The following is a 24,833-nucleotide window of genomic DNA, read 5'->3' as shown; positions in this document are numbered from 1 at the left end:
TGCAAATTCTGTATTCTACTGTCAATGGACATTTGGGTTGCTTCTAGTTTTTAGCTGTTACAAATAGCACTGCTATGATCATTCTTATATGTGCCTTTTGGTACACATTATAAGCCTTTCTGTTGGGAGTCTGAGGGTTGGGTCATGGTTAGGTACAGATTCAATTTTTAAAGATAATACCAAATGGTTTCCTGAAGACTACCAACTAACACTGCAACAGGCAGTGTGTGAATATTTCAGTAGTTCTATCTTTCTCAACATTTGCTATTTTTAAAGAAGCCATTCTTTTGGGAGTGTGATGGTCATGGTTTTATTTGTGTTTCCTGGGTGATGAATGAATTTTGAATGAGTGTCTTTTCACATGCTTCTTTCCCATTTGGTTGCTTATTTTTATATTCAACTGCCTGTATTTTTCATTGATTTGTAAAAGTTCTTTATATTATAAGGTACATTTGTGCTTATAATTGTGGATGATACATGGACTAAAATTCAGTATTTCAATTTATTCTAGTAGTTGATCTCTACTCAAGTATAGGTCTATCTAACATTGATCATTTCATTTTTACCCCCAAGTTACTCCACTTAACCACTATGAATGATAGTCTTGTCTCACCAACCCCAGCCCATCATCTGTTGGTAAGCTTTGATCTTCAGTGACCTTCAATGTACGTGTTCCTGTATTGCCAAATCCTATTTTATACATAACTGTTGTCAAAATCCTAAAATAAAATCACAGAAAAACTCCATAGCTTGTTGAATATGGCTCAGAATAGTTGGTTTTACCCATTAAGAGAGTCAAAAGATGAAAAAAAGAGTGTATTTTAGCCAAAAAAAGTAAGAATTTTAAAATATAATGGGAGAGTGTTCTCAGTTTAACATCTCCTTTTTAATGAGTTGAGAACTGAAATGTATTAATAACTGCTTTTTTGTGATTTAAAGATTTAAATATTTCATGTAAAGCTGGGAATATTTGAGATATCTTAATTAATGTAAGTGTCCATGCATGCCCATAAAAGAATAGAACATAATATCTATTTTATGAAAGAGTGAAAACTTATATCCAGAAGTTACCTTTGAAGTCATTGATGGTGTGCCTCTGAACCTGGGGGGTGCTGGGGTTGAAGGTGGGTGGGAGGTAGTCGGGAGTGATGGGCAGTTCAGGGAAAGCCCATGAGATCCTCTTCAGTCAGAGCAGCCAGGCTTTCCACCTGTTATTCTCATTGACTTCTGAGACAGAGTTCCTTTAAACATAAGTTGAAGCTGCTATTTTTAATATTATGGGTCTATTTTAAATCTTTTGCTTCTAGATGAGGTAGGATTCAGAGAGGTTAATTGGTTTGCTTCAGATCACTTTGGCAATGGCAGAATCAGGATTGAAATCCAAGTTTGCTCTCATCACAGTGCTCCTAGACTCTGAGCTTTGTGTTAGCTAAAGTGATATCCTAATGATTCATTTATATTCTTTCCTTCCCACTTCCTGGTTCTGGGTAATATATTAACCTGAATTAATTAGAGATTTAGAGGAAGGTTTCTGCATCAGGAAAGGAGTACAATTTCATGGGCTTGCCACTGTTCCATGTGGTCCCTGGGTTCCTAGCTAGCCTGATATTAATCATAAATTCATAGAGTATCTTCTTTCGAACTCATTTTATGGCTGTCTCACAAGTTTGGATTATAGTTTAATTTTGCAATTATAAATTTCTTATTCTCCTATCATCTACTGTAGTTGAACCTCTGTATCCATGGATTCCACATATGTAGATTCAACTAAACATGGATTGAAAATATTTTTTAAAAATGGACAGTTGTGTCTGTACTGAATGTGCAGACTTTTTCTTGTCATCATTTCCTAAACAATATGGTGTTAGAACTACTTGCATAGCATTTACATTGCATTAGGCATTATAAATAATCTTGAGATGATTTAAACTATATGGGAGGGTATGCATAGGTTACATGCAAATACTATGGTATTTTACATAAGGGACTTGAGCATCTGCAGATTTTGACATCTACAGGGGTCTTGGAATCAATCTTTCATATACAGAGCAATGACTGTATACCTTTGCATATTTTAGATGCCTAATATTTGTCCTGTTATACTGGCCCTCATTGGAACTTGTTCTGTTTGGTTTTCTTTACCTGCTCTCCTTTCTCTTTTCTTATTCCTATTGTTTGGTGCTAGCAGATCTGATGATTTGGTCAGAGACACCAGGAGACTTGACAGAAGTCAGTTAGAAAGAAAATCCAGAAAATAACCTAAAGGTCCTTGTTGACTTAGTAGAGGAAAAGTGGAAGGGGGCTTATACTTATCAGAGAAGGGTGACTAGGACAAAAGCTGGGAAGGAGGTCCTAGTGGCCTAAGCTTGAGAGACACATGATGAGGCCTGCAACTAGGGACATGACCAGAAGTGGCCTGGTCTAGACTACTTTTTTTTGGTATTCTTCTCCAGAGTTACAGAGCGCAGAGTAAAGTAGAGAAGGTCAGGAGGGAGGCATGAACTCTTGCCCATGCAGTTGATTTCTTGGATTTGGAGCCAACTATTTTTTTGGCATAGTATACAAAACAATGGAATAATAGTGTTTTAGAAACTGATGGGGTCTTAGAGATCTTCTTGCCCAAAAATTTTACCTTGTAAATGAGAAAACTAAGTCCAAGAGAAGTCAAACCAAGGCTTCTGGCTCAGTTCTGTGTGGAGTTGTGGAATGCCAGTACTATGCTTATCACCCATATATACTCAGTTGCATAAGAGAGAAGAGCTCAGGGCAAGAGGTTACGTTTTATTTTAAATGAAGTTCAGAAACCATGGAAGGGAAATAATATGATCTGATACACGATTAAGAAGATGACTTCTGCTGTGTGGAGAATGAATTGGCAGAGAAAGAGAGGAAATTGAGAGAGCAGTTAAGAAGCTATTTCAGCAGTCCCAGAATGAAATGATTGTGGCTGGGAGATTAAGATGGGGAGAAGCAGATGTATTTTTAAGTTAAAAACCTAGAAGACTTGATGAATTGGATGTGGTAGACAAAAATATAGGAGAAATAAAAGATATATGGCTTGAGCAACTAGGTAGATATAGGTACAATTTGTAAGATAGAGAAATGGGGAAGGGTGAAAGCATGATTCAGGGTTAGGAGGATTGAGGTGGAGGAACAGTGGGGAGAAAGTTTTGGGTAGTAAATGAGGACTTCCATTTGCCGTAATATCAACTGCTGAAACTGCCTTTCCAGATCCCTGGAGCATGGCTTGTTTCCCTGCATCCTGCTAATTACCATAAGGCATTTTTTTTTTTTTTCCAAAAGAATACTGAATTATAAGGGCCATGATAAAGTCTTGGCTTGTCTTGTTTTTTTCTTTTCTTTGAGACAGGGTCTCACTCTGTTGCCCAGCTGGAATGCAGTGGCACGATCATGGCTCACTGCAGCCTTGACCTCCCAGGCTCAACTGATCCTCCCACCTCAGCCTCCAGTAGAGTAGCTGGGACTACATGAATGCACCATACCCAGCTAATTTTTGTATTCTTTGTTGAGAAGGAATTTTACCATGTTGCCCAGACTTGTGTTGAACACCTGGGCTCAAGCAATCCTTCTGCCTCAGCTTCCCAAAGTTCTGGGATTTTAATACTGAGCCACTGTACCCAGCCTTAAAGTCTTATCAGTCATCTACTTTAGGAATGTCAAGCTAAGAAGATAAGGTAGGGAAATAATTTCTACTTCTGTTTGTCTTTCATCCATGTAGAAATGGAATTAGAAATCCTTAGCATTCCTGTAACCCAGTTTCAGAGAGCCTTAAATTGCATCTACTGTAAAAGAAAGGGTGAAAGGACTTTTTCACAAATGTGCTGAAGGAAACGTGAGAAGGTAGGTCATCCCTGTCCAGTATGCTGTTGCCATAATTACTGATTATACAAATAGCAAATGCTTTTTGAGATCCTTCCAAATACCAAGCCTTGTTCAAGGCATGGGAGGTTGCAGAGAGGAAAACAGAATCTTTGCCTTTATGGAAGTTACATTCTGGAACATTCGTTATGTCAATGCCCTGTTCAAAAACTTTCAATAGTTCTTTGACCATTTCAGCAGCATAAAATGTAGCCCTCTGCTAAAATCAAACAGACACACAACTTGATGTCCCCCAGACTACGAATATTCTCACCTCCATGCCTTTGCTTGTACTATTTCTCTCACCTCTCTGTCTTCTCTGCTCTTAAGTTAGGCATTCTGATCCACTCAGGACTGGTATTCAGTACCACAGGGGTGTACTGGCCAGCATTTGGTTCTGATTAACCCTGTGCTCACCCTTCCAGGTGTAAGTAGCTCAGTTCTTCTTGAACTCTCTTTTATGTCACCTTCTCAGGCCTCGGTGATGTTGTCTTCATTTGAACTCATAGTACTCACGGATTTATATCACTTATTTCACAAAGCTCAGAGATTTCCTTATGACATCTGGCATACTTTTTGCATGTTGTTTGCATCTTTATTTAAAATTTGATTTATGTTTTTGGCTTTTTTTTCTGAAATAAATGGCAAGTCCTTTGCACAGCTCAGGCACTAAATATGCTTTTATTAATTGATGGATGCATTAGGAAGGACTCAGCATCTCGTAACTGTCTGCTGGAGACTTAAAGTGGAGAGGGGCCCCATTTGCTGATATTTTGTGGCATTTTGCCCATCTCTAAGCAATTCCATCCTTCATGGCCTTTCTACACCCCCAGCTCCTGTCTCAGAGTCCTCCCTCATCAGTTTGCAGGGACATTACCATGCCAGCACCCCTTAGGATGCTTGGCTAGTTTTCTGCATTAAAAGGACAGTGGGATGTCTTGCTTTCCAGCCAATTTAATGCAGGCTGACACTCCTGGCACACTGAATTAAGGTGGAGGAGTCAACAGACCCAGAGAAGAGTCCATTTCTGTGGAAATTAAAACAAGAAAATGATGGAGCACAAAACATTTTTATTTCCTTCTTATACTTAAAGAAGACAGTGTAATTAAACCAGGCCAGAAGATGAGTTCTGATTGTTAATTGCTGAGGGAGATGCAGTATTTTAATTTATCCCAGTTCATTTGCAGAACTAGGCAGACAAGGTACATGTTCTGTGCTCTAGCCCATGAGATGATGCTGACAATTTGAGAATTAATCATTTTTGGAAGTTCCAGATTTGCTATTTTAAAACTGTAACTGCAATAGTATTTTCCCCCCTCTGGGTAGAAGCTGAGGAAAAGTGTTGTAGTCTTTTATCTAAGAGCATGAGGCTACAGGGTCCTGACTTTCATAGGGCAAAGCTGGCTTACAGATTTACTGAAATAATTACCACATTATTTAATAGGTTTTGGATTCTGAACTCATAGTTTGTTAGTCAAGTCTGTCAACTGAACAATTATACATAGAATCTTAGAACAAGGGCCTCCATGGAACTCTGCTAAAGCATTTAATATTCCTATTTCTAATTGTAAAGCCATTTGAGCATATAGTAGTATGCACTGGTGTAACTGACTCCTTGGATATAGAGGTAACATTTGATGCATTTTGGATAATGCTTTTGAAGTAATGATAATATCAAATGTAGAAGGGCTCAGCTAATGAAACCATTAATCAGCCCTTTATTGAGCACCTCTAGAATGCAATGCACTGAGCTGGGAACCATGAAGGATGAGGCACAAGGCAGATTTCATTCCTCTAACTGAACATTTAAATATTCTGGGAAACTTTCAAAAATACCAGATGCCTAGGTCCCACTCTAGACGTATATTTAAAAACTCCTTAGGTGATTCTGATATTCATCCAGCATTGAGAACTACTGGTATAAAGTATAGTTTTGGTTTCAAGGCATTTGGAGTCTAACTGGGAATATATAGGACTAAAATTGGGAATATAGATATGTAGTATATATCGATCACTGTGTTCTTAGCCCCTTACACAGACAGCATATGATACATTTCTTGGGAGAGGCATGGACAACATAACTACTGTATTTAAGAGAGGAATAGATCACAGGAAAAGAGGCTGGGTGGTCATGGAAGAGGTAGCATTTGAACCTAGGCTTTGAGGGCAGGTAGGATATAAATAAATCTAGACGAGAGGTCAAGGCGTTCTGAGTGGAAGGCTTGCATAAACCTAAGCTGAAGGCAGGAGTGTATAAGGTATGTGCCATACCTTATTATTAGTATTAACTAATAATATAAATATATTATTAGTTAATATATTTATATATATTAACTAATATAACCAACTATAATAACTAATAAAAATACCTTATTATTAGTATTAACTGGATATTAGTTGAAAGTAGTAAGAAAGCAAGTAGTAGAAAGTAGTAGAAAATCAGAGAGACCTGCATAGGGTCTTGAGCCCAAACATCTGGATTTGAGTTTTGCACATGCCACTACATAGCTTCTTACCTTGACAAGTTATTTTACTTCTCTAAGCTCCAGTTTCCACATCTGCCAAATATTCATAATAATAGTTCCTATCAGGTTGCTTAGAACCAGTAAGGCAACATGTATATGAGCACTCGATAAACTACAGAGCCCTACCCAATGCTAGCTATTGTTATTGTGTTTTGGAGGGGAAGGCATTGAAGGTTATAGAGCACAGAAATGACATATAAAAAGTTTTAATCATTCACCCTATTTACCTATGAGTGAGCAAAAGAAATAGCTAAAAATAAATATTTAACATCACTGAATTACTTAATGTAACTGTGTTTAAGGACTTGGAGCTCACACTTTAAAAAAGAAGATCATTCTAACTGCTCCTCATGACTGCTGAAGAGGCTATGCCTGAAAAAGCAAAATGTGAGTATCTATGCTTACCTAACATCGTACAAGTCATAACACTCTGTTTTAACCAGTCTTTTCTATTAATTAGTGACCCTCAGAGCACTACACTTTTTGGCACGTCTTGAAAGGATTTATTCCATTCCCTTTATTTAAAAATAACCAACTTTTGAGAGATCTTTTTAACTTATTGTGCTGTCCCATGTGGTATCCACTTGTCACATGTGGGCTATTCAGTCCTTGAAATGTGGCTGGTGAAACTAAGGAACTGAATATTTAATTTAAATTTAATGAATTTTAATTTAAACTTAAAAACTGATAATTCAGTTATTGGAAAACCTTTAAGCATGTTTGGAACAAATTTGGGCATATAAATCTATTTTTTCAAGTGATGATTTTATAAAATGTAAATACAGATTAAGTAGTTCTGATAAAAATTTAGCATGTGAGTTGTGATGTATGTAAGTACAAACAAAATACATATAGAGTTTTGAAGATGGAACAAAAAGAATGTAAAATATCTAATTCGTTTTAAATATTGATTAATGTTGAAGTGGTAATATTTAGATGTATTTTATTTAAATAAAATATTCTATAAAAATTATGTTAGACAAATTAATTTCACCTTTTTTAATATGTCTACCAGAAAAATTTAAATTACATGTAAATTACATATTCAGTTCACACTGTATAATCTTCTAGCTTTATTGAGGTATAATTTGCAAATAAAAATTGAATATAAAGGTGTGCAATGTGCGTGTTAACATATATACACATTGTAAAATTATTACCTCTATGAAGCTAATTATAATATCCATTACTTCACATAATTAGCTTTTTTTCTGGTGTGATGAGACTACTTAAGATCTCTCTCAGCAACTTTCAGATATACCATACATTATTATTAATTACACATTATATTTCTTTTAGAGTTAATCTAGACTTGGCAGCAAATACAAGCAATCCTAACATATAGTGCTGCACATAGAGCTGAGGTTATTACTGTTCTGCTGCTTCGTCTTGGCTCCTGTTACCCCTGACAGTATACGATACAGGCCAGCTGGCATCTGCCCAGGGCTGCCAATAGAGCTCTGTGATGATCACTTTAACTCTCTTTTTATTTGGATAACACAGAACATTTTTAAAGATGGGAAGGTCAGAAAGGGTGGAAGATCCAGGAAGTGGAGGAGAAATATTCTCTAGTTCCATTTTGCCTTAGGTCATGCCCACATGACCTTGATGCTATGAGCCTGGCATTTCCCTACATCTCCTTAGTAACCTGACCACAGTCTGAGAAATATTAATATAGAAAGATTTTTGGGCAGTACCCTGTAAAATATGTCTGAGGTATATATGAAACTTATTAGCATTTCTTGGTGCAAAGAAGGCAAGATACTCTGTTAAAGAAGACCAGAGAATAAGGGAGGGGGAAAGTGAGTCAGTAAGAGACAACTCAACAGAGTGCCTTTAATTTAGAACTGAAGAGTTGAGTCTTAATGCAGAATGTATTATGGGAAAAAATGTTGAATATGTGTTTTAGGAGATGATAACCAAATGCCACTTGAAACTTGGGTTTCATTTGGTTCTTTAACTCTTTTTAGGAAGAAATTAGAAATAATTTATGTTTTCTTCACTTACATGTAATGAAATTAATATAAATTATTGTATTTGAAGTTTTTGTCCAAAGAGCTTCTATTTACTTTCCAGCTCCATAACTCTTTACCCTAGAACTGATGGCCTTAATTCCAGCTTCTCTCCTCTTCAGCTTCTACTCTCTACAGCTTCTCCCCAATTCTTGGTACTCTAATCCTTCTCTCCATCTGAACCTGTTTACAAGCAGGTTCTTTCCACAGATGCACTGTTATTCAGACCTTTATTTGTTTTTTGTTTAGCTGTTGTGTGTTTACTTTTCAGCAAAGAAATTCTGCAAAATAAAACTTAGGAAGAGCTCAAATATGTAAAACAGATAAGATCTGAGCTTCTTTGATTGAAAGAAGAAAGCACCCCCAAGGCACATGAAATTAATGAAGCACATATTTAAAACCACTGCCTTAGCCTGGCTTCCATTCACCTATTTCTCTTGGGATATTTCTGTTTTCAATGTTATTTTCAATAATACAGTGTAAAGCTTTATCTTTTTAAAGGGAAATTCATACATTAGTGAGCTAGCGGTAGGGGGTGTTGGTAGTTTATGTTGGCTTCTATCACAGTGCCTATCTTAACTGACTGTCAAGGCATTTATTTACACATTTTTTTCTAGCACTAGACTCTTAAGCACTTGGAAGACAGAAATAGCTAGTCTTACTTATTTTAGCACATTTAGCATCAAAACAGCATCTAGCACTTAGTAGGTACTTAAAAAATGTGTGCTAAACTGAGTCCCATTGTGTCTGAGGTGGGGCTTTTGTTACACCTGTCAGGCATTTACTCTGATTACATACACAGGGTTGGCCTTAGCCATGTGGCCACACATCTTTGCTTAAGATTATCTTTTAACTAAAATTTTGTGAAGCCTCTCTGAAGAATGTAACCTGTTAATGGGAAGGATGTAAACCCTCTGAGTATGGCCGGTTGTTTTTATTATTGTTATGAAAAGCAAATGTTTTTAAGCCCCTGGGTCTTTTTGGATACAGAAAATACTTACTCAATGATTCTAATTAAGAGATGGCTCATTCTCTGTCATAGTTTCCATAACTAGATTTTCTTTTTGTATCTTCACTTCAGAGGCTCACTGGAGCAACTATGTAGAACCTCTAAAGTAGTAGAGAAATCTGGTTTTATGAACCATCATCACAGTTGTGTTAAGCTGATGATATATGAAAAATGAATTTTTTTTTAAAGATAAAATAAATGTGTGAAAATTTTTAGGCTAGTGAAATATTTGGGATTAGAGCTACTCATATTTTTTTTCCTATGGGAATGTTAGTATTTGCACTCATGTCTTAGATGAGTTTAATATGACCATTTCAACCTCTTCATGAACTTTATTGCAAAACATTTATTATTGCTTATAATGACTTACTATTGCTTTTGGGAACTTTAATAACATGAAGAATCCTACGTATGAAAATATTTTATTAACTGCAAACATATTAGTTTTGGATAAAAGGAATTTTAATAAGACAATTTACGCAAACTGCATTAGGAAGTTATCTTTGTGATTTTGAAGAAATGAGGGTTGACTAAAAAAAAAAATTATATAAACACTGTTGGAGAAAAGTTTAGCCCAATGATAGTAATGCAATAATATCAAAAATAATAAAATTTCTCACATTTATTGAAAGCTTTTATGTTAGGTGCTGTGCTGTTTTGTAACAATGTTTAAGTTAATCTTCAGACAAATCTCTGTGACATATATTATTATTATCCTCAGTTTACAAATAAGAAAAATAAGGCTAAGACGATAAGGTTCATGAGCAAACTGGAATTCAAGCACAAAATAGTGTGACTCAGGAATAAGAGCTCTTAAAAATCATTCTATATACTATCAATATGTATTTACAAATTAAGTTATAAGTATAGTTTTCATAATAAAGAAGGAGCAGACCTTGGCAACTTCCTCAAAATAATAGATGAAGTGCACTTGAATGTGTAAAAGATGCAAGCTTGTATTCTTACCCCATTATGAACAAAGAAAAGAGAAGCCTCAAAGATTATTGACTAGATGGAGCTTTAATAAAAATGTTGTTTGATTTCTCGTAATTTTTAGACTCATTTGTGGAATAGATACATGTCCTTGGAAATTGTAAAAATAAATGATGCTATCATTGTCTTTTCTAAGGCATTGAGGTATGAGTTATCTTGTACTATCTTGTGAATTTCACTCTTTTGTTCAAGGGCTACTTTTTAGTGATGGTAGAAAATCGGAACAGCTACCTCAGTGCCTCAAATAACAACAAGGGCTCAGGACTGCCAGCTGGAAGTCAATGTCCACATGCCTTCATTGGAGCCATTTCAGGATCTATGTGAAATTGCTGCTTTCTGACCTTGGCTGCTTTTCTCTGCTCCTTTATGAACAGTCTCAGGCCTTGTTCTGCTCAATAATCTCATGGCCTGACTATATGGGTGTGCTGTGACAATACCTTGATATGTCAAGATCTGCTTTCTGGCCCCAACAAGGCCATTAGCGCTACTAGAGCGCATATAGTTTCTCCACAGTCCACAGGTGATGGGTGGCACTTGTGGACAGGGGAAATCAGGGACTAATCAACAAAGAGCCCAGCAAGGAAGAAAATGCTACTTTGGGAATTTAACTCCTCTGTCAAAAGCTAATTCTAGTTACAAAGGGGGAAATCGAAACAGCTGCATCAGCACATTAAATGACAACAAGGGGCAGGAGTGCTGGCTTAAAATGCAAGTGTCAGGGAAATCTGCATATCTCACCAGTGTGACCAGCCAAGTTTCAGAGGAATTTCCAGTACTCATGAGGTGTACATGGCACTGGGAAAAGCAGTACATTTGTAGAAAAGAGCAGCAAGGAACTCAGGAGCACAGTGCCTACGCAGAGCCGCAGTACTGCTGTGTGACTTCAGCAGGCTGTCAGGTCTCTGCTTCTCAGAATTTGCCTATAAATGAAGACTAGAACATCTCTAAGGTCTTGTCTGAAATGAAGACATGATGGTTTCCACAAAGCTACATTTTGAACAACAACAAAAAACCAGTGACTTAATATATTAATAAATTATATTGCTTGTCATGTGTACGACACATGACAATGTTGTAATTATAAGTGATTGTAATTAAAGTAATTGTAAGGGATATTTGATTAGTCAGAAAAAGGGAATTAAAAGAGGAAAGGACTGTCACGAGAGAAGGAAAAGGAGGACAGGTTGTGAAGTCACACCTACGAATAGCTCGCTGCCTTTCCTCCATGAAGTAAATGCTCTGGCTAGAGGCCTCCTCAAAGCAAAATTGGATTTTAGTTGAAATTTGATGAAACAGTTTTAATTCCAGAACTCTTGCCCTTTCCATGTGAGGACAGTGCTTCTTTTGGCTTTGAATTGGGAAATTAATGTGAACCAGGCTCCATTCCTCAGGACCTCATTACCCTAAGGTAACAGCTACCTGTGGCCTGTGAGTCTACGTGGTGAAAAGCAAGGAGATATTTTGTGCAAGAATAAAGAGATAGTGTGGCCTTCAATAATTTATTATGAAATTTTCAAACATACAGCAAACTTGAAAGAATTTTGAATCAATGCCCATATACTTACTACCAAGTTCTTACCATTAATATTTTTCTGTACCTGATTTATCACATATCCATCCATCAATCAACATGCATATCATTAGTTAGAATTAATTATTTGTTTATAGTTTTTCTTCTTTTGATGTAAAATGTACATACAATGAAATGCACAAATCTTAGGTGTACATTGAGTACACTAATGATAATATGTGCCTGTATAATCCAAATTCCTATCAAAATACAGAACATTTATCACTCCAGAAATTTCCTTCATGTCTCTTCTCAGTTAATCCATCATACCTTCCCACAGAATAATAACTGTTTTGTTTTTTCCACCATAGATTAGTTTTACCTGTTCTAGAACTTTGTATAAGTGGAACCATGTAGCATGTGCTTTTTTGTGTAAGTCTGCTTTAACTTGGCATAATATTTATGAAATTTATCCATAGTGTTGTACATGTCAGTACCTCTTTTTATTGCTAAGTAGTAGTTTATTGTACACATATAACCACAGTTTACAAACTCTTCTGTTGTTTCATATCTGGGCTGTTTTCAATTTAGAATTATTATGAGTAAAGCTACTGTAAACATTTTTGTACAAATCTTTTGTGAACATACATTTTCATTCTCTCTGGTAAATACCTAGGATTGGAATTGCTGGGTTGTAGGATGAGTGTATATTTAGTTTTATAAGAGATTGCCATATCTTTCCCAAACTGATTATGCTATTTTACATTTCCACCAGCAATACTTGAGGGTTCCAGTAGCTCTACAGCCTCATCAACATTTGGTGTTATCAGTCTTTTTAATTTTAGCCATTTTGGTGAGTGTGGTGGTATCTCATTATAGTTTTGATTTACATGAAGATTGAGTTTTTAATTGCTTAAAATTTGAGTGGGTGAAGAGTAGAGAAAACCTTCATAGTAAGAGTACTAATGGAGGTAGAGTTATAAAAACAGAGAGCCCACTGGCCAGACTTTGAATAGGTAATATATTTAAATTTCGCTGAGTTCGAGTTAAGAGGAGGAAGCCAAGAAACACTTATAAGTGTCAGGATCCACTGATACAATTCCATTTTTAGTATTTGTGCTGCTGAAGCAAGCACACAATCAGCTAATAATAAAGAAAATATATAAAGAGGAAAACTTAGACAAGGCTAAATGAGAATGATGTAGTCTACATGCTGTGGAATTGTATACACAGCCCTGGTTAAAAGAAATTAAGAAACTTAGGCCGGGTGCTTTCGGTCACACCTGTAATCCCAGCACTTTGGGAGGCCAAGGCAGGTAGATTGCTTGAGCCCTGGAGTTCGAGACCAGCCTGGGCAGCATGGTGAAACCCCATCTCTACAATAAGTACAAAAATTAACTGGATGTCGTGGTGCACGCCTGTAATCCCAGATACTCAGAAGGCTGAGGTGGGAGGATTGCTTGAGCCTGGAAAGCAGAGGTTGCACTGAGCCATAATTGTGCAACTGTACTCCAGATTGGGCAACAGAGGGAGACTCTGTCTCACAAAAAAAAAAAAAAAAAAAAAGAAAAGTCGAAAGAAATTAAGAAACGTAGAAAAATCCATAGGCATGTGTTTTTTAATTTCAGTGCTTCTTCTATTTAATAAATTTATTGAGGTATTTTATTTTACAGTTATAATTTTATCAACAAGTTGGAAGGTAAATACTCTTGAGGAAATGTACAGCTTCATACATTAGTCATCAAGTATGGAAAACACAGATAGACTTGTTAATAACTTTTGTGCCCAAAACATGTTGTTATATCTTCTATACAGTAACATTTAAAGGACTTTCAGAACTGAAGGATGTTTCTGTTTTGTATATTTGTTTCTGTTTTGTATATTTTCTTTGCTTTCTCTGGACTGAAGTAACTTAGGATAACCTATCTTATCACTTGACCATTACAACCTTATATTTCTTCTTAAAAGCAAAATATTATGTTAAGAGATCATTATATTCTTTTGCTTCCTTTTATAATGTCAACTTATAAAATTTACTTTCACATTAACTGCTTAAAAAATGTTTCTCTGTTTCTATATTAGGTCCTACATTAGAGATCACCAAGCAAGACTTTTTTCAAGAAGCAAAAGCTCTCATTGCCCAACATTATGAGAAAATAAATGAGGTTAGTCCTTTGCATTTATCTAATGTTACATTTTAAAATTTTTGCATACTACAAGGATTATTCCAAAGAATTGCATAAACCCTAATATATGATAGAATAAATAAAAAATAGAATAGAATTGAAAAGAAAAATGAAATGCTCACTAGCTATAAAAATTGATTTCAAATGACATTTTAAAATAAGATTTTTTAGTTATATGAATTTTAATTATATAAATGTGTTTAATTTGTACATTTAATACAATTTAAAATTTTTTTGAAGAATTTTAACATAAATAATTGGATTTATCATCTCAAGTAAATATCCCTTTAAATGCTGTTTAGTCAGAGCTAAACTAGAAAATAAATTGTGAGATGAGTCTCTTCTATACCCTTGGCATGATTACCTTAGCATTATACATTATATTCCATGTATCTTTTTGCATTAAGATTGTCCATTTGCTGGTCTGATAGATCCTTGAGGGCATAGACTATTTTTTGAATGCTGTATCTCTAGCAATAATGATTATGCCTGGCTCAATAAATATTTGCTGAATGGCATATATTTGGAAAGTGAGAAGATGGAGTGAAAGGGAAAGGGATAACAAAGAGACAGAGGAGGGTCAGCACAGGGTGACGTTTTGGAGGAGAGCATCTATAGAGGAGGTAGCAAATTTGGGGAAGGGGCAACTATTGTGACCGTTGGGCCTTTGGGAAGACAGGTGAGGGGAGAGTACCTTCGGATGTTTTACTGTGTATCAAATGATCCTAGTCCCCTGCTGAATACTTAAAAGTTTTTTTAAACAAAATTTTAAGTAAGCTTTTAAATATTTTTCAATATTTCTTGCAGTTGGAGAGGAGGATTCTAATTTTTACTTATGTTTCTTTTGAATGGTCCTCTATGCCACGACTGGCCATACATACTTTTAATCTTGTAATCAACATTGTACACATTGCTTAACTAATTTTTCCTCTAACCAATTTAAAATGATTTTCAATTATATTAATTTCACTGGTGGGAACATGGGATGAATGTTTCATGGTCTTCAGAGTTAGACAGATGTGCCTTAGAAACTTGACCTGTTTTAAAATTTGTATCTAATAATAACAGCCCAATGTTCCATCTTCAGTTGCCTGGCAAAATGTAATACTAGCACACTAAAACCTCCTTATTGACCTTTTGAGTCAGCAACAATTTGAATTTTTCTAAACCTTTTTTTGGGTGTGTGTGTGTTGTTGGGGGAATAGGGAAGAACTATAGCTCTATCTGTGTGTAGAACAGTTACGCTATTTGGATAATTACCTGTCAGAGACCTGGAGCTGTATTATTTCTCTGTTGTTCAAGGTGGTCAAAATAAAGAAGCAATTATGATTAAAAGGATATGAAATGTATGTCCTATTACCAGTATGCTCTTTTTGAGAGCTTACCTCCATGTATGTTCAGTTATTTCTGTTTCAGCAAAGGAAGAGATTTGGGGGATGTTAGCATTTTATGGACATCTGAAAGTTCTTCAAAGATGGTTGAAAATAATTTAATTCCTATATGTCTATTTGAAAAACTCCTATTTTGCAGTGGACTTGAAACCTGTAATTAAAAATATCACTTTGGGGAGAAAGTTGCTATTTTAAAATTTACATTTCTTTCGAAGGGGAATATAATCCTTATGCTTGTGAAGGACTTTTAGAGAGTGACATGGAATAACATCTGATTTAGCTGGTTACTGTCATTTGTAATTTACATTAGAGTAAATGTCTTATATAGTAAGGTACCTTGTAAAATGTATGTAGTAGAGATGCAATTTTGTGAACTTATTAATAAAATTTATTATTTAACTTTATTAAATCATGCATACTAAAATTAAATTTTGCCAAAATCTATTTTTGTTTTATTCATAGAATAAAGTTCAAGGTACTTCTATAAATGTTTTTAGAAAGAAACACCAAAAACTGAAATCTGGCAAATACATACCTTTGGAGATTGACAAAAAGGAAACACGTGATGTGGTGCAAGAACATCAGGCAACACTCAGAAGGATTTGCTTTCCCAAGGAGCTTTCCAAAAGTGAACATCTTCAGGAACCCCCACAACGAATCTCCTTCAAGGAACCACACATTTTTAGTAGAAGAGAAAGATGCAGGCCCATAGATCTAATTACAAAAGGTGAGTTTTTGGTGGAGTGAAGAAATTCAGCAAACCCACGGGCAAAACTATTTGCTTCTTATGTACCTGTAATGGAATTTTCTTGTTCAAATAATTCCCTGAACTTTAAATCTTAACAGTGAAAGATAGGGAGGCCTGATTATTAGAGCTGCTAATCTCTGGGCACCACCAGAAATTGAGATGAACCCATTCTAAAGGGAAAGAGAAATTTAGGGGAACAAAACTTGTTAGCCATGTCTTCCAGAAGTGATTTTCTTTCTAGTGAAAATACTCAGAAACTGTTTATTTCACAGATGCTAAAGCAGCCATGGATGATAGCCCTGAATTCTGTTTTTGAGCAGGATCGATAGGATAGGCAACTTACTCGTGAGTGTGTTTCCTCAAAACACTAAAAAGATTTTTGGAAGCTATAGAGTTTTCCCTTAAAAGAAATTGTAAAGGTTTATCCTCTATCAGTGACATGGTAGGTGTAAATTAGAGATCGCTTTAAGCAAAGTGATATTGTTTTCCTGAAACTAATGGCATGAATACATGACCACTTATAATACATTTCTAGTATAGCTTTCACAGCCTCATCTTATTTTTTTCCTCTTACGTTATTTCTAAAGATGTTTATTTATTCATACACTCATTTGTATTTTTCCTATTCAACAAAGAATGACTGCTCTGTGCCAGGCACTAAGTTAAGAGCTGGAGAAACAGCAATTAAAAGGCTCAGAGAATAATGGTGAGGATAAACACAGGGTAATTTCTTACTATACAGTGCAGCAGTTGCTGTAAGAGGGTAAGTGTGAAGCATTATGGAAACACTGAGGAGTAACCAACCAAAGACCAGAAAAGATTTCTCCTGAAAATTTATCAGAAGAGATCTCTTTAGAACTGGGTTTTCAGAAGTAGGATGGAAACAGGAGATGCCATTCTGAGCCACAGGAACAAAATGTGTTAAAACTCCAAAGGACGTAAGAACGTGATATATTTTGGGAAGGGAGAGATGTGGTAGGAAATAAATTTTGGAAGATGGGTGGGCTAGAGTTTGAAGGGAATATAATAGTAGACCTAGAATTTGAACTTATGTTTAATGGAAAGACATGATGATTTCAAAGCTGTAGGTGGGGGAAGAGGTGAGATATAATCAGATCTTTCAGTTAGAAAAATAAAACTGGCAGCAGAGACTGTAGAGAGAGTGATGACAGAGAGCTAAGTGAGGAGGCTGTCCAGGTGAGAGATGACAGGGCCTAAATTAGGGCAGTAGGGAAGTATAAAGTGTGGAGGAGGGCTGTTCCATCAGCATTTCTCAAAGCATGCTCTTCAGAATGTTAGTCGTGAGTGATTCAGTGACCTGACAAAGGGTTCTTTGGTTAGAAACATTTAAAAAAAATACATGTTATAATCCTTATTGGAGATTCGTATTGATTATTAATATATTGAAAGATCTAGGAAATACTGCAGAAAAGAAATCTGTTTACTGTTTTTAACCTTGCTACCGCCGATTCATTTGGCCAAAGAACCCCCATTTTTTTTCACATTATACCAGTTAATGTCCTTGAGACTAGTGTTCTTTTTAATACATTTTGATAAATTCAGAATTAGTGGATTATTTTAGGATGAATTAACTGGTTTTTGAAAAATCAACTGATTGTGTAATGAAAATGAAGATGATAAAGTTATTGAGGTTTCTAGACTGAGAAACTGGACAAAAATCCTTAGGATTGGATAGAAATTTAGAGAGTATCTTAGTCTGTTATTGCTGCTATAACAAAATGCCTGAATAATTTATAAACAGACTAAATGTATTATTCATAGTTATGGAGGCGGGAAATCCCAGATCAAGGTACTAACTAGCAGGTGGTTTTGTGAGGGTCCAGTCTCTGCTTCCAAGATGGCACATTGAATGCTCTGTCCTCTGGATGGGACAAAAGCTGTGTCCTCACGTGGTGGAAGGGATGGAAGGGAAAAGGGCTAGCAGCTCTCTGAAACCTCTCTTATTAGGGCATTAATTTCATTTATGAGGGTGAAGCCCTCATAACTTAATCACTTCCTCAAAGGTCTTATCTCTTAATACTATCACATTGGATCTTAGGTTCCAACATGAATATTGGAGACATACAAACATTTGAACCATAATAAGGGGAGAAGCAGATTTTGGACAAGTGGGGAAAGGGCCGGGGGAAAATAATGAATTCAGTTTTAGACCTGTTAAGTAGACACACATGTGGAGATAGCCATTAGGAAGTTGAAAAAGGAGAGCTAGCACTTGAGAGGTAGGTGAAGATTGAAAATAGATGTGAGGGGTCACTACCGTACTGAAATTGTGGGGCTCATGCATTTCTTCACCTAACATTTGTTTAATTTAATATATGAGGTATGAGAGACAAAAGATATGCTGCTTCCCTTCAAGAAATTCAAATTTGATGTATATAGTTTTTGCAGCGTCATTGAAGGACAATAAATAGACAATTATAGTATGACTCATACTGTAACAGAAAGTAACTCTACTGCTTTAAAATGAATAGGAGGATATCTGATTCAGATTTAGGTGTCAGGAATAGATTCTCAGGAAATTTAAAGTCTTTGGTAAATTTTGAAAGATAAAAAAGTGTTAACTCAAAAAAGAAAGAAAATTCTGTCTAGCTAGAGGGCCTAGCATCTACCTGATAGTGGATATCTGAGAAAGTGATTATGATGTTTTTGACAGAATTAAAATGATTTTACATGACTGGAACATGAGGATTGGGGAGTGATTACAGATAACGGACTAGATACTGAACAACATTGAATTTTAACCTAAAAGCTATGAGAACCATTTAAATGTTTTAAAGAGAAGTTGCAGTGATAATATTTGCATTTTAGCATGTTTACTGGCTGTAGAGATGGGGTGTGATGGATTTTAGATGCATAGAGACCAATAAGGAGATAGTAATTTACACGGGGAAAGACAATTTAAATGAAGGTAGTAACACTGGGGATAGTGTTGGGAGAGATTTTACAGATATTAGAAAGGTAGTGTTATTTAAACTTGGTCAACGATAAAGTAAAGCATAAGGCACAGGGAAGAGCTGTGGTACTGGGTTAGTGGTTTACACTAAGTGGCAGCATGAAGCCAGGTATAGGAAATTAGAAGGTTGGAGATGCATCTTATATAATGGTAAAAACTGCCACCAGCAATAAGTTGGAATCTAGACCATGTACCTACTGAGCTTTGTAGCTTCAGGTAAAGAAGTTGGGAAATTCATCATTAAGACATATTGCTGGTTTCTGGCTTGCTTTGGGAATTATTATAAACATGAGATAAACTGAGAAAAGTCCTGGCTAGTCTACAATTAGAAATGAATGGGCATAGAGAGATACTAGGTACTTGGGGTCTTGGTTTTGAGCAAATATCTACTAATACTTAACATTGCCACAAAAAGCATATTAAAAGTACATCTTTTACCACACAGCCCATTATCTCAGATACCCTCATGGCAGTCATTATTGAGAGACTAATCCAAGGGGTAAGGGAAACAAAGATGCAAAGGAGATTTTAGAGCCATATATTAAAAAAAAGACTTTGCATTCTGGCCAGCATGGTGAAACCCCATCTCTGCTAAAAATATAAAAATTAGCTGGGCATGGTGGCACGCTCCTGTAATCCTAGCTATTTGGGAGGCTGAGGCAGGAGAATCGCTTGAACCTGGGAAGAGGAGGTTGCAGTGAGCTGAGATCGTGCCACTGCACTCCAGCCTGGCAACAGAGTGAGACTCCATTTCAAAAAAGGTAAAAAAAAAAAAAAAAAAAAAAAAAAAAAATACTTTGAATGTGGTTATTGTCAGGCAGAATTAACTGGAAGCAAATAGATTAAAAAGCCTAACAGATTTTTTTAGAGAATTTAATTCCCAAAGAAACCATGAACCTTGATGTAATTGAATGTTGAAAAAGTAAGATAACCTAGATTTATCAGGAAGTGGGTGACACAAGCCATACAACCTCCAAGGAGGGTAATGGCAAGATGTGTCCAAGGAGCCAGTAAAAGGCTTCTCAGAGAGTAGATCAAGAGGCCACTGAAAAAATGAAGAGAGCACTTCCCAGGACAAAATCATTGTCTATTCAAGGAACTTCCCCACCTCCAGGTTAGGGGGCCTTCTCAGTGACTTTCCAATAGAATTCTATAACATCTTTGGACTGGTGACTATTATGTTTACTTTCTTCCCTTTCACTAATGGAGTTTTTACTAAGGTTATCCTATACCTGCTCTATTACTGTATGTTATATGCTTTAGGAAAGATGGAGATATCTTCTGTACTTGGGTCTCATATTACTGGACCATAAGGAACCACATCTGAACTTGTTGGATAAAACTACACAGCAGCTGGAGGTCCTGCTCTCGGAGCTGGATGTAGCGCCTGGGGGGAACTTTGGGTTGTCATCTTTGGGGAGAGGAAAGGTGTGTTCTGTAAAGGAACAAGAAGGAATGAATATTTAGTGTCCTAAAGAACAGACTGTAGCAGAGACGGGATAGATGCTCATCAAACTTGTATCCTTTTATTTCTTGGTACTTGGAAAATAGATGGGGCTATGTGACAGATTTGTCTCAGTGGATTATAGCTGGAAGTGATGCACATAAAATGCACATAAGTGATGCCCATAAAAGTGTTATGTCTTCTTCTCCCAATGTGGCTCCCCACATTTTCAAGTAGGAGGACTTCTTTTCAATATTCTTAAAATAATTAAACAGTGGTAATAGTACTTTTAATATGTGTTGATTAAAAAACTTAGTTCAGATATTCAGTAAATATACAAAGCTCAGTGCAGAGAATACAAAGGAGAAAAAATGGACATAAATTGTGTCGTCGTGGAACCTGTGGTCTAGCTAGGGAAACAGATATCAATTAACAATCACATATATACAGATTGAGAGTACATCACAAGTAAATTGGACATGGACTGTGTGTCAGCAAGACTTCCCAGAGGAAATGATATTTGAGCTAAGATGTAAAAGATGCATAGGTGTTACTCAAAGAGTGGGAAGTTTAAGGCAATTGCAAAACCATTTGCAATGATGCAAGGTGTAGGGCACATGGAAGAACTTTCAAATAAGTGAAAAAAGAGTTAATGTGGTTGCAGTTCTGAGAATCAGCTGGAGAGAAGTGAGCTGAGACTGTATAAGAACAGAACCTTTTAGTCAGTGCTGTGCTAGCACATGTTTAACAACTGGCTCTGGTGAGGGGAGGGAGGAAGGCCTGGTTTGTAGTTTTTACTGATTTCCATGGTGTGAATACTCTTAACATAGCCAGTTTCAAACTACCAATAGTGGTACCACTGATTACAGGAGCTGGGAAGAGATGTACACAGTCAGCTCTCCTGAGCAGGTCTGAGCTTGCTGCAGCACACCACTGCATGCAGGCCGTGTCAAACACTTCTCATTCATCACCTGAAATCCTCTTGGGCTCATCTCTTATTCCAGGCACTGCAGCCACTGCTAGGGTGACTGGTCCTTGTTCCATACTTCCTGGACTCCTTCCTGGCTTGAGACATTCATAGGACCAGCTTCAGCTGACACATAAACAACCAGGAAGGGGGGATGAGAGCCAGTGGATAAATGTTTCCTCCCTTCTGTCCCTGGGCAGAAGGGTCTCAATAACCTTTTATAAAGCTTCTCAGAAGGTTTTGGACAGTTAAGCAACCAGTATCTTATAATGATGGTCAACTCAGAAAAAAATTTCACGTTAGTTTTCCCTTCTTGCTTGTTTTATTTTCTCCTCCTTCATTTCTAATATCACTTTAAAAATACTGTCATAAAAATATTTTAATGGAAGAATTGTCAGTACTTGCTGAAAGATTAGGTGTGGAGTGTAAGGGAAAGACAGCATGAAGGATGACTCTTAGGCTTTAGTCCTGATGAACTGGAAGATGAGAACTGCTACTTTCTGAGATGGAGAATAGAGAGAGATGCGTTTTAAATGGGCAGAAACCAAGAATTGGGATATGGATATATTAAGTTTGAGGAGGCTATTAGACATACAAATCAAAATGTCAAATAGGTAGTCCATTATAAGTAAGTGCAGACTCATGGGAAAGGTTGGAGTCATTAATTTGTAGATAATATTGTCCAGTAGACATGCCACATGAGCCACATATAATAAACAATTTTCTAGTGGCCACATTAAACAGTAAAAAGAAACAGGTAAAATTAATTTCAATAATATATTTGGGGCCAGGCGTGGTGACTCACACCTGTAATCCCAGCACTTTGGGAGGCCAAGGCAGGCAGATCACTTGAGGGCAGGAGATAAGCCTGGCTAACATGGTGAAATGCCATCTCTACTGAAAAATACAAAAATTAGCCAGGCTTGATGGCAGGCACCTGTAATCCCAGCTATCCGGGAGGCAGAGGCTGCAGTGAGCCGAGATTGTCCCACTGCACTCTAGCTGGGAGACAGAGAAAAAAAAGATATATAATATCTCAATAATTTTTACATATATATATAAAATTATTGAGATATTATATATTTTTCATATTAAATCTTCAAAATCCAGTGTATATTTTACTTACTGTTACTCTTAAATTGGACTAGCCACATTTCAAGTGCTCATAGCTGCTTATGGTAATTGGCTATCATATTGGACAACACAGGTATAGATACTATTTACAGTCATAGACTTAGATAAGATCATTGAGGAAGTAAATGTAGGTAGAGAAAAAATCCAAGAACTGAGCCCTGAGAATTTCTAACACTTAGAGGGCAAGAAAAGGAGTATCCAGCAAAGGAAGCAGAAAATGAACAGGAGCCAAATCAGGGGAGTGGGAAATATATTAGTCTTATTTCAGTTAAGGAGTAATGCATTAGAAAGGAGCAAGGACAGCTTATTTGTTGTCCCAAGAGAAAGGCAGGGGCATGAGTGCAGATGCAGGTGGATTGATAGAGCAGGTGATGAGATTACTTCAATTTTTTTTTCCAATGAAGTTAGAAGTGAGTTATTCACTTGAGGGTAGGATGGGACCGAAAGTATTGGGGTTTTGAGGAGCAAGGAGAAGGGTGAAATAATCAAGTTTGGAAAAATGTGAAAGTGAAAATATAGTTCGCTATGAAAAAATGAAATTCCTTCTTTCTTTCTTTCTTTCCTTCCTTCCTTCCTTCCTTCTTTCTTTAGAGGGAAGAGAAATGGTTGGGAAGTGTCACTGAGCATCAGCGAAGGAACTGTTTTGCCTAAAGCCCTAGGGTATGTGAAGGGTAGAAGAAAAGAATAGCTATTCGTTGAGAGAGCTGCTGAAAAAGCTGTCTCCTTAGGAAAATAGGATTATTAGAACAAGAAGATAGGGGGAACATGTACAGAAGATAGCAAGAATATTAATTTAGCTGATAGAAGGTCTTGGGTTTCTTAGGACAAATGAAGAGTTTGGGAGCTGGTTCGAGGAAGAATGAAAGATGGCAGGTCTATGGAGATTGAGGTCAGCAGTAAGAAGAGTGAGAAGACTAGTTCCGAGGGTCACTTAGAGTATGTGAGTAATCCTTTCTAATGATAGTCTCTTTTGGGGGATTTTTCTCTTTAGCACTTTGTTATCATGAGGCCAAAGTGTTGGGGGTGGACAATGTTGGTGGTGGACAATGTAAGAGGGAAGTGAAGATTTTATCAGGAGCACAAGGAGGGCAGAAATCCTCCTGAAAATCTCATTATAGACTCTGCTGAGGTCGGAGACATGCTACTAGGAACCTTTGCATGTGCCTCACTAGACAGCTCTGAAATGCTGATCTTTGAGTTTATATTTGAATTAAAATTGCAATTCATTTTTCAAAGTTCTTATCTCAAAAGGCATGTATTAGCTCTGTACTTTGGATCTATTTTTAAAGCATATTCCCAATATTCACTTCCCGGTGAATGGAAGCATGATCTAAGATATCAGTGGCATTAATTCCAGAACTTGATTAAAGTCTGTGACATTAGAAAGAAACGTGTGTACTGCGTGTGTAGAGTATGTAGTTTCTGCTCAGACAGCCCAGACAAATTCAGTTGCATTATCTTCCATAAACTGAATATCTTACGTGAGAATAGGCCAAACATTCCTTGAATTTGATCCAAGGATATCAACTTAAAAAATACCCTGTAACAATTATAGTATCAAATATCCTTTGTAAATATCTTCTTTGTGCTTGCCTGTAAATACATGCCCATAGTTTTGATACAGCAAAGTCAGGAAAAATATGAAATTATCTTCTCTTTCTGTGTATATTCTACAGTACTGCTTAACCAGTTTGTATTGTCATTCTGCTGATAATTTATGAATCTTAATTATTAAAAATTATTAAATTTTAAATTATTGGATTACTAAAATGATTGACTATTAGAAATTAGAAATCTCATGTAAAATCAGTGTTTTTGTGATATATATAAAATATTAATGTTAGTTAGCATATAATACAGTATTGTCTTGTTCATGTAGTACCATATAATATATAATTTGCATTCTCTTAGGAATTAAAAATATTTATATCTATTTTGAGTTATTTAAATTTGAAAACAGGCTGTAATTAAGCTCAACAAGATTTCATTACATCCATGTCATGCACATATACTTAGGGTTGATATGGAGTTGTTCTTTACCCAGTCTGGAAGAAGGTAAAA

The 24,833-nt window shown here is 36.2% G+C and overlaps 1 protein-coding gene across 6 annotated transcripts in view; it reads left to right on the top strand.

Moving 5' to 3' along the window:
• IQCM (IQ motif containing M) overlaps window positions 1-24,833 on the top strand; it is a 505,544-nt gene that overhangs the window by 83,327 nt on the left and 397,384 nt on the right. For 3 of the 6 annotated variants that reach the window (XM_054485869.1, XM_054485865.1, XM_054485870.1), the window contains 3 exons: window positions 6,707-6,791; window positions 14,011-14,093; window positions 15,968-16,232. In XM_054485869.1, coding sequence (XP_054341844.1) covers window positions 6,755-6,791; window positions 14,011-14,093; window positions 15,968-16,232 — 385 coding nt within the window. In that variant the 5' untranslated portion in view covers window positions 6,707-6,754. Of the gene's footprint in view, window positions 1-573; window positions 666-3,739; window positions 3,862-6,706; window positions 6,792-14,010; window positions 14,094-15,967; window positions 16,233-24,833 lie in introns of all 6 variants that reach the window. The other 3 variants (XM_054485868.1, XM_054485867.1, XM_054485866.1) reach the window with 3 other exon arrangements.

Source organism: Pongo pygmaeus, chromosome 3, assembly GCF_028885625.2.
Source record: "Pongo pygmaeus isolate AG05252 chromosome 3, NHGRI_mPonPyg2-v2.0_pri, whole genome shotgun sequence".
Classification (NCBI taxonomy): domain Eukaryota; kingdom Metazoa; phylum Chordata; class Mammalia; order Primates; family Hominidae; genus Pongo; species Pongo pygmaeus.
The sequence above is the reverse complement of the archived record's forward strand: the minus strand, read 5'-3'. Positions and strand labels throughout refer to the sequence as shown.